Genomic DNA, 10630 nt, shown 5'->3' on the forward strand with positions numbered 1-10630 from the left:
GAAGTGGAGTCTATCACCATTTAAAGCAAAAATGCAAATAAGAAAGACAAGACAGCTAGCATCTGGAAAAAATAATCATTCCTGACTTCTAGCTTCATCTCCTGAACTAAAGTGAGGGCTTTAAAACATGAAACCATGCACAAACATGCTTATTTATTCCTGATATTGTCAACAGATTAAACATATAACCATCCTTTCTCTGGACAGCTGACAACAAGAACAAACCAAACAACAACAAATGGTTATAAGCTAACATGATGCCAGCTAATGTTAGGTTCCTAAAAATCACGCTTTGAATCTGATAAACAGTATAATTATATTCTTACATTGTATGACAGTTTATTCACTAAGTGTCCAAGTCCAACAATGTTTGGTGTTTTACTGTGTTTTACAATGTTTTACTGATGCCAACTAACAGCAGCTAACAGCGGCATAAACAACAGTGTTTACCAACAGAAAAGCACAGAATATCTTCAACTCACCTTAGTGTGGTTGTTATTGGTCAGTTTCATTGACTCATCAACTCATATTGAAACTTTTTTTTCCAGATTTTTGCAGCTTCCTCCAGAGTAAATACATGTGGACACCCAGCATATTGAGAAGCTACACTCACTACAGATGAATTGTTTGTCCTACAGAGGCCGCCAACAGAACTCAGTTGACAGCAATCTACAATTGACTAAAATATGGTGGTGAGATTTTACACACTATAACTTTAAGACATTACCTTTAGACAATGAGCGTAGATGTATTCAGAACTTTCCAGTTAGCATCAATTTTAAAAAGGCCCCTGCATGTTTTTCATATGTGCTAAACTACATGTCGGGACACAGTCTGCAAGTACATGACTGGCCTGTTTGGCATTGTTGACGTCCTACTGTGCATGTCTAACTACTTTTTCACTGCAATTCCTGAATTTATCAATGAGAGAATAACTATTATAGCCTCAGTATAACAGTAAAAATCAAAGCATCAATATAAAGACTCACAAATGTCGGCAGATTCCTGGAAGGTGGCAAATAAATATGAGAGAATGTAGTGTCTGACAGGTTAGGCGCATTTTAAAAGTGATTTAGGTTTCATCATGTTGATAATTGCCTGATAAATAGCAGCAGCAAAAACAGAAAATCATTTCAAAGAGAGGAAAAATGGAGAATAATTTCATCATTTTCCCTCGCTGCAGCATATGCTGTGTCTTAATAACTGTTTTTTTATTGCAGGCAGAAGAATGTACTAATTGCAAACACATTAACTGGGAAACGAGCCCCTGCTGAGGTAAAAGGAGAATATTATCATTTCTTGTAGGCGCATACATTCCACTTTTCACACTTTTGTGACTGTAAAATGTGAGTGCTAGTGCTCTGCTTTATAACTCAAAGGAATGAATTTTTCATTTTCTGGCAAAATTCATTCCTTTGAATTATAGAAAAGGAGTCCCACGCTCTGTCAACTCTCTGGCACGTTCTGCATTGAAGGTCCAAGGTGCCGTACATGTTGAAGGGCTGCGGTCTGAAACAGTTTTGAATGGGAATGCTTGGGAGCTGACGAGACATGCAGAACATCACGTTCTTTTGATCCCCCCTCCCCAGGTTGTTCACCAGGATCAGCCCTGCAATAGCACTGAGAGCAATTTCGAAAGAAGACCTAAAACAGGAATGTCAGAAGGAGAATGTTGCAGAATGGCATTCATTTGATTTATATTGGATGGGTCTAGCATTATTGAATAGAAAATGAGTGACTGACTTAATATGCATACATACATACATACATACATACATACATACGCTTGATGCTAAAAGCTTGCTGGATATGTGCTAGCTGTCTAAATAAGCAGGTACAGGAAAAGGTTTTTAAAAAGTGTGCAGTAGTAGCAGCAGCACGGAATTAAAGACGTGGATATATGAACATAGCGAAGCATTCAGTAGCTAAAGAGACAGATGTTTCCCCCAGGAGTTTGAGGAGCTTAAACCCAGGAATAACAGGACACCAGGTGGCAAATAACATGAAAGTAATGGTGCTAATAATTTTCTGTCCTCTGGTTGTGTGAGTAGGAAGCTGTTTGCTAACAAGTTCAAACAAATTCAATGGGAGACAGTGTCTGTGTTACAACTACCCTGTGGTCAAAAAATAAGTTTTGGAAACTAAGGCGTCCACATTTTAATTTCCTTGGACAGCGGTTCTTAGCTTATGTGTCCAACAATCATCCATTCTGCTTATCCAATTCTTGTTCCCCGCTGTCATTGGGCGAGAGGCAGGGTACACCATGGACAGGTTGCTTTGTTGCAGGGCTAACACAGAGAAACAGACAGTCATTCAAGCCTACAAAGAATTTAAAATGGCCAGTGAACCTAACCACACTAACTGCATGTCTTTGGACTGTGGGAAGAACATGGAAACTCCACACAGAAAAGCTCCGGTTTGATGGTGGATTCAGACCCAGGACTTTCTTCCTGTGAGGCAACAGAACTAACCACCACACCACTGTACTGCTCTCCTCAAACACTCCCAATAGTTAAAAAAAAAAATTTTTAATTCCTCATATCACCCCCTCTAGTTTATTCCTGCACTTTCCATACCTTAAGGCTGTCCCGTTGTCAACAAATGAAGTGAACGACGACTCTCAGACCCTTTTATCCCTTTAAAGCCTGAACCCTGAATTAATTGCCAGAAAATTCAAATCTTTTGAAAATGGAATGTTTATTGAATCTTCTGACATTTTTTTCAAAAAGACACCGAAATATAAATTGGCAGATATGAGTTTAATTTGTATCATATTTGCTATCTCGCTTTTTTGGGCAATTTATTGCTTAAAAATGCAATGCAATTTATTTAGATTTTACAGGAGGGAAACACTCTGATGATATAAGCCTCAAAAACTCACACAAAGTGTGTCAAATACATACATGGCCCATTAGGGGCTTATTTTAACCCTTTCATATAAATTTTAGCTACTTCAAGTATATTTTGCAGCAAGCAACGTGAAGCAGTGTGTGCTTTATTACTCTGCAGTTTGGGTTTTTTTGATGATCCTTTTTTATTACATTTCTATGTTTTGACAAAATTGAGAAAATTTCCTGTCTTTAAAGGAAAGAGCATGGGAGAAGATCAGACTCTCGGTCCCTCAAGTTCCTTTGGCTGTGCAGAAAGTAAAAAATGCAAAATAAATAGTCCCGAACTGACGACAGCTAGACGCATTTTTTTATGCTGTCAAGTTTCTATTCACACCATTTTGAACCTGTATAAACCCAAATTCTTAAACACTGCTGCTAAAAACACAAATTTTATAGCAGTCTTTGGAGGGTTTGGTGCGTAAGCCTTTCGGTGGACTGGGCCGAGACACACCTTATTAAAAGAACAGTTTGCCATTTTTGCTTTCTGGCCAAGACTTTAACAAGAACAGGTAGGAAGATTTTGTTTCCTCTGGATGGAGCGAAACCCACATATTTCCAGTATCTGTGCTAAACTAAGCCAACGAGCTGCCGGCAGGAACTAATTATGCCATCAATCTTCACATCAGACTCTCAGTAAGAGCGTATAAACATGATCAACTTGTTCCTTCAAGGTTAAGACAAGATCCTGACGGTTTCATCATCAACAAATTCACAAAGAAACTCCGCACAGCCAGATACATTTCCTCCTAACAGGTACTGCAGGTGGAACTGAAACCTCCTGCGCTATTTTATTGTTATACCTTACGGGGCTTCCTGCAGCGTTTAGTTGACACATTAGAAATAGACACATTATCTAATTTACATTGCACCTGCAAAACTTGATAATTCACATTATAAGATTTACTCATCATTATATAACCACATGCAGCAAGGGGGGAAAAAAGATCACCCTCACTCATCCAGTAGGATGTAAACTATTGTGTGGCCCATGCTGTTACAGTGATAGCTGTGAATGGGCCTGAATTAAGTCAGCTATGTGAAGCGACTCTAGTGCTGGCAGGGTGAGATCAATCTCTCAGCAATTAGTATCATTTTGGAGAAGCACAGACCGATTGTGTTTTGGGAATCACTGCAGAAATGCACAGCATGAGTGAAGATAACATCAGACAGACAGTGTAATGCTTTTGTATTGCTCCAGTGATAATTCTGCTGCAGAAGTGTCAATACAGAGATTAGGTTGAGGTGGGCCAATCAACCCTCAGGGTTTTTATTTTTTACTCCAAGGCTTCAAAGAAGCACAGGAAGACAAGTGTGTGTTGATTAGGATACAGTTTGTGGCAAATACATGTTTGGCAAAACTAATAGCTGAAAATTATAGTAAATGTGATGCTATGTGTAAACAAACAACATAGGTCAAGTGTGTCATAGCTACAGGCTGTTCTACTCCCAGATATGTTAAAAACAAGAGTAATAGGAGCCGGTGGACCCAGATCCCAGCCAAAGTGAGAAACACATAAAAGTCAGTTCATTTTAAAGAGTGAGTGCCGCTTCCGCAACATCTAAATGTCTCCATTTTCAGTGTGTCTCAGCAGCCTAAACTGCTTAAAATGTTAAAATTAGCTTGTGGCTACATTCTACTTCATGATTTCACACAAAGAGAAGATCATTTCCTAATCAGCACGACACGCATGTCAATCATCTCCCTTCCTCCCGAAGAAAGAAATCTGGCTTCCCTCTGTTCAAGCTGAGATCAAAAATATCATACTGACATAGCTAATGGTGTGTGAGCAGGAGTGCAGATTTAAATTTTTATTTTTACGATACTTCAAATCAAACCTACAGAGAAAAACAACCAATCATGCATATTTGACAGACTTTATAAGTTTTTAATGAAATGCATAATGGGTGATAATGTAATTTGTCAGTTAGCTATTGGACTGGATTAATGTTTTCTTTTTATTTATTCGTTTGTTGCTGATCAGATCAAATGTAACTATCAAATCTAATTTATTTATATTACATACTCAGCATGAGGCTGAGGCATGAGAAAACAAAGTGAGCCTCTATTGGTTGATACAAAAAGGTACAAAATTAACAAAGGTGATGAAAAAAGCAAGACTGTAACAATATTGTAATTTGATTGGGGATGACAAACGGGGGAGTGAGGAGACATGGGTATGAGCAATCAGTAAATCAGGAAAAGGCAGATGGGGAAGTAAAACTAATTCAGGACCAGGGGCGTCACTAGGTTTTAAGGACAGGGGGGGCTTAGCCCCCAAGAGATGCACACGACATGAACGAACGTAGTGAATGAGCACAAAATTTCACAAACAGAAAACAAAGACTGAGAAATTGTTTTCCTACTTTTTTGGACAGATTAAACATCCTAGGCCACCAATAGATCTATTGTTTTATTTCAGTCTGCTTTATAATACAGTACAACAAAAAAACAGAGGAAATGTGTTTGCCGCATCAATAACAAGAAAAAAACTGAAAATAAAAAAGTACATTTTTCTGGCTGCAATCACCAGTTACTTGGTGGGTGGAAGCATCAAAGAATGACGTCTGTTTTTAAGAGTGGCAAATCGGTCAATCACTCTGTTGTGACTCAGATGCTGAAGCGTGTCTTTTTCAATAGACATGACTGCAAGACTGTGAAGTCTTTTCTGACCCATTGTTTGACGCAGCCAGGAGTGCAGCCGACGCAGTGCACTAAAGGACCGTTCGCACGAGCAGCTGCTGACAGGCACTGTTAGGGCAACTTGGATGGTTGCCTTCAGAGAGGGAAACATGTCTGAATCAAGGAGGTTGTACACAGACAACATATTTTTGGGTGGACATCCAGCCTCTGTTTTCCGGGTAAGAAAGTTTCTGGCCACCAGAACCTCCTCTTTTTTCAGGTCAAGTCTGTAGTGCTTTGCAAGTTCATTCAAGTGTGGTTCACTCAAGAAGTTCTCAGATTTAGGACTGCATGCCTGGACGCCTTTTAGCAGCCCTGCATCTACACTGCAAAATCTTTGATCAAGCTCGCCAACCATCCGATCCACACAAGGGAAAAGTAACTCTCTTTTCAATGTGTCTGAGTTGTTCAATTCAGTGCGTGAACCCACAGTTGCCTCCAGGACAAAATCCTCCATTTTCCTCTGTTTGTGCCTTGTCTTGGCACCTGTTTCAGGGATACTGTGGGTGTTACACAGGGCCTTGGTTTTCTCATACAGCTCTGTAGCAAATGCATCTGAGTGTTTGCCCTTAAGTGTGTCACACACAGCTTGTTTGCAGATAAAAGCTTCTGCCAGGTCTAAAGTCTCTTTCTGCAGGAATTTGTGGAGTCCTTCGGTTACAGACAGAATCGACTGAAACATCAGTAGTGCATAGACTGCTGAGAACTTGTAGAGCTTTGCTCTGAGACCAACAGCTATGGGGGATCCAATTGCAGATAGGCACTCCAAAATGGCAGGCAATGTCTCAAGAACTGCACTGATTGATCGCAACTGACATGCCCAGCGAGTGTTTGAAAGTTGCACAAGCTCAGTTTTTGTCAATCCAAGCTTTGCCTGAGTCTCCATGAACTTATGATGATTGACTAGGGAGGTGCTGAAGAAAGAATACACACACTCCAACAAGCTGAAAAGCTCCACAGCCTCTGGGACAGCCTTGCAAGTATTGCACAAAACCAGGTTGAGTTGATGAGCATAACAATGCACATAGATAGCCTCAGGATGGAGCCTTCTAAAATGTGCTTGTACACCTCCAGTGGAGCCACTCATAACGGCTGCACCATCATATGTTTGTGCTACACACTTAAGCTCTGCAAGACCATAGTTTTGGATCTGCTGCTGAATCTCATTTGCAATGGACTGGGCATCAAATGATTTTATCTCTGCAAGTGCAAGGAAACGCTCCTTCACTGCCCCCTCTGACACGTACCTGACACAAACAGCTAACTGCTCTGCCTTTTTATCCCTTGCCTCATCCACCATGATGGAATAGACTTTAGACTTTGTCATTTCAGATACAATGACACTAGTAACTTCCTGGGCACAACAGTCAATCATGTCATTCTGGGATGTTGGTGAGATATACTGTGCATTTGATGGGGGATTATGTTTTTGAAGAAAAGGATCAAACTCCTTCAAAAGCTCCATGCATGCAAGAAAATTCCCTCTGTTTGGGCTGTCTTCACCTTCATCATGGCCACGAAAAGGGAGTCCCTGTCTCCCTAACATAGAGGTGACTGCAACAATTCGTCTGAGATACTCTCTTCTTTCGACTATCTCACTCACATTTGCAGTTGCTATCACCTGTGCAACGTTTCCCTGTTTGCTAGTTCCCTGGTAGCTTTTCCATGTAACAACACTGTCCTTATGTGTTTGTGCCATCTCATGCTTGCCAAAGATGACTAAAGCTTTCTTCCAGTTCTTGCAACCGTTACTGACCAAACTATCATGTTTGATGTTTTTGCCAAACACTCTACATGGGAAGCAGAAAGCTGCACTCTGGTTGACTGAATATTCTAACCAGTTGTGCTTTTCAAACCAGCTGTGGTTAAATGCTCGCTTCTGTGTACCAAACGTATCATGTGGATAGCTCTTCAGCTTCACCTGTCTGGGCCTTGTGTCTTTGTCACCTAAATCAAACCCTGTAGTAGAATGAGTTGCTGCAGCTGCTTCATCATTTTCCCTCTCTTGGCCTGTTTGCTCTCCTCTCTCTGTAATAACTTGATCTTCCTCTGCCTCTCGATCCATTTGCTGCAGCTCCTCTGTCTCTCCTTGCTCTCTCTGACTTGAACTTGCCTGTTGACCTTTTTCTCCCTCAGCCACTCCTTCTGCCTCACCCTTCAAGATACATTAAAACATACTGAATTGTAATGTAAATTGCTAATATCATGACTTCTGCTCCCGCTCCACAGTAATTTGTTGCTCCCAAATATTTTGAAGTTACAAACATTATATTTTGAGCACGCATGTGACTAAAATGGTTGCAATTTAAAGCCCTGAAAAATATTACTAAATTACTTGAATTGAAGTAATATTAAAATAGAACCCTCAAAAATATGTGAGTCAGGCTAATTTGACTTATATATATCTCTCTCTCTTTGCTCTCTCCACTTTCTAACCTTGACTCTCCTAAATAAAAGCTCAAGTTAAACAGGTCTTATATGTTGTACCGTGACTGAAATGTTTCATATTTCATATCCATATTGAGTCCCATAAAATTCTAATCAGACTGTCTGCATCACAAATGACTCCATCCTTTGACTCACCTCTCCAGCAGACGTCTCTCCCCTCTGCCTCTCTGTGCTCCTCTGCCCTGACTCCTACAGGTTAATGGGGATGGAGTGATTATTATTATTTCCACTGATGATAACCATACCTGAATGAGCTCAGCTGGATTTTTCAGAGCTAAAACGAGTGACAGAAATTAAAATTATGCTAACAATTTAACTTAGTGCGCTAGCCAGGTTTTTATTTACAAAATGGGGAACACCTGGTTCATTATTTACATGGGATTCTCTGCTGTTAGCTGGAGCTAACTAATTGTTACTACCAGCCAGTGATGAAGACTTACTTTCTTGAAAAACTTGAGTATATCCATGATTTCTTGCCGTTTGCCACATGCACGCTAGTGTTTCTGCAGGTGTATACGAGCGGAGTGTAAAGTAGCAGTGAAAACGAGGACTGGATTTTCAGTCATGTGGATGTCCCCTGTGAACAACTGGAACGGATTGGATAACGAAGCACTGACGCTACCTTAACAATGTAAAGCGAAAGGGACCAACCGAGTTATGATCATATTTGTGTGAATAGCGACAGGTTTATATTATTATTTCTTTAAACTCATATTCCTGCATCTTTATATTGAATTTGTCTGCAAGTTCTGTAAAAAAAAAATCGAATAAGTTAAAAAAAAACAAAACCCCAAAAAAAAACCCACCAAATTATTTAGGGGGGCTTAAGAATATTTTAGGGAGGCTTCAGCACCCCTAAAATAGGCCTAACGACGCCACTGTTCAGGACAGAAAAGAAAATCAGGACATAACAACCTGAATACTAACACTAACAAGAATATGGTACAAAGGGATCAATGCATAAGCGCAAGAGGAGACAGAGGGAGGCACAAATAGAAACAATGGGGAGACTGCTACAAATAATAACACTAATAAACGAGATGTGAACCAGAGTACAAGATATCACAAAAACTGAACTCATCACTAGTAAAAAAAAAAACTAAAAAGAGACTCAGAGATATCACAAAACGAAAGGCCGCTAAACGGGTAAATAATCACACTCACCAGAACTATAAAAGCACAAAATGTTAGAGATCAAACAGAAATGAAAGAGAAACCCAAGCTAACAAGAACAGAAGTGAGGCCACACAGAACACATTAACAGAGATGAAGAATCTTTAAACCCCAACTCCCATGACCCAAACCCTGCACCATGACAGATAGGAAACAGTGTGCAAGAAAAAAGCAAAGGACAGACAGAAGGTTGTGGAAAAGGTGAATATTTACATTTTGTCTGAACTTAAAAGGTCCTCGTTATTGCAGATATGTGAAGTGCTTTCACTGTACTTTCTCTGAAAGCATACATTTCACTGGAGGCTGAACATTCTGATAATAACTGTGGTAGCAACAATAGTTGGAATCCAAATAGCTGTTTCTCCACAATCATCTTATTGAAGCCCAAAGACTAGAATATCAGAAAATAATGCATAACTGCTGGCGTAAATTATGACTATTGACACAATGACCTGTTCAAACTACCTTTTGAGCCAAACATCTGGATTTATTGTTTGTTTCTCTATATCATTCTAGTGATGCAGGATGATGGAGGTCAAAAATGGCAAGTTAAAGTGAAACCGCTGCAGCCAGCTCATCGCTAAGAGCGGATACAGGCATAGATTCAGGAATCGAGCGGCCATCAGCCACCTCCTGTAAATGGATGATATCAAGCTGTATGCCAGGATTGAGCGAGACATCAAGTCACTGATCCACCTCACCAGGATATACAGCGAGGACATCAGGATGTCATTCGGTCTGGATGAGTGTGGCCAAATGGTTGCAAAGAGAGCTCCCAGTGGTAACAGGAGCATTAGGAGCTGTAACCCTGAAACTGGAGAGTTGGCTCCAGCAGATTCCAGGCACATCAGAGGTCTCAGTCTCTGTAAACTTTTTTTTTGTCATATATATATTTCTATTCTATTTCCTTTATTGTGCTTACTGTAGTTCTTTATAATTGTCTTTATTGTTTTTTAATTATTATTAGTTCAATTTATACGTTTTATAAACAAACTTTGACATTTGAAACAGAAGGGTGCAGTCCTGGGAATCGCAAATAGGCTATACAGTACTGCACAACCCTCAAACCTGAGCTTGGGATATATACTGTACAGAGCCTGTGCTGCCAGTTTCAGGACAAAATCTGCTAAAGAACAAATTCTGAATAAAATATGCAACATTCAGGAGCTAGAAAACATTTTTAGTCTTCATCTTAAACCTGTAATCAGCTCTGCCAAAAGAAACAGATGTAGCTTTTACGTATTTATTTCATTTCATTTTGATTTTATTTTATTTTTAATCACTTAATTAATGAATTATTGTGGGAAATGTTTTGATTGGAGAGAGTTCCACGTAGAAGTGGGCAAATCAATCAAAAAAGCCACAGTGTCCATATCAGTGCTGGTACTGGTATCAGACCGATACTATAGATAGCATTGATACTTTGTTTCTATCCTCT

General features: G+C 39.8%; 1 protein-coding gene across 1 annotated transcript; it reads right to left on the reverse strand.

The window, feature by feature from the left end:
* Positions 1 to 5134: 5134 nt before the first annotated feature.
* LOC309716350 (zinc finger MYM-type protein 1-like) lies at positions 5135 to 8764 on the reverse strand. The gene is made up of 3 exons (XM_082550095.1): positions 8460 to 8764; positions 8155 to 8208; positions 5135 to 7726 (listed from the first exon to the last, which is right to left on the reverse strand). Exons 1-3 carry the CDS (start codon positions 8484 to 8486, stop codon positions 5423 to 5425), a joined length of 2385 nt encoding a protein of 794 aa, XP_082406221.1. The 5' UTR covers positions 8487 to 8764; the 3' UTR covers positions 5135 to 5422.
* Positions 8765 to 10630: the final 1866 nt, after the last annotated feature.

This window comes from Aulonocara stuartgranti, assembly GCF_965226115.1.
Source record: "Aulonocara stuartgranti genome assembly, chromosome: 10".
In the NCBI taxonomy this organism is placed as follows: Eukaryota; Metazoa; Chordata; class Actinopteri; order Cichliformes; family Cichlidae; genus Aulonocara; species Aulonocara stuartgranti.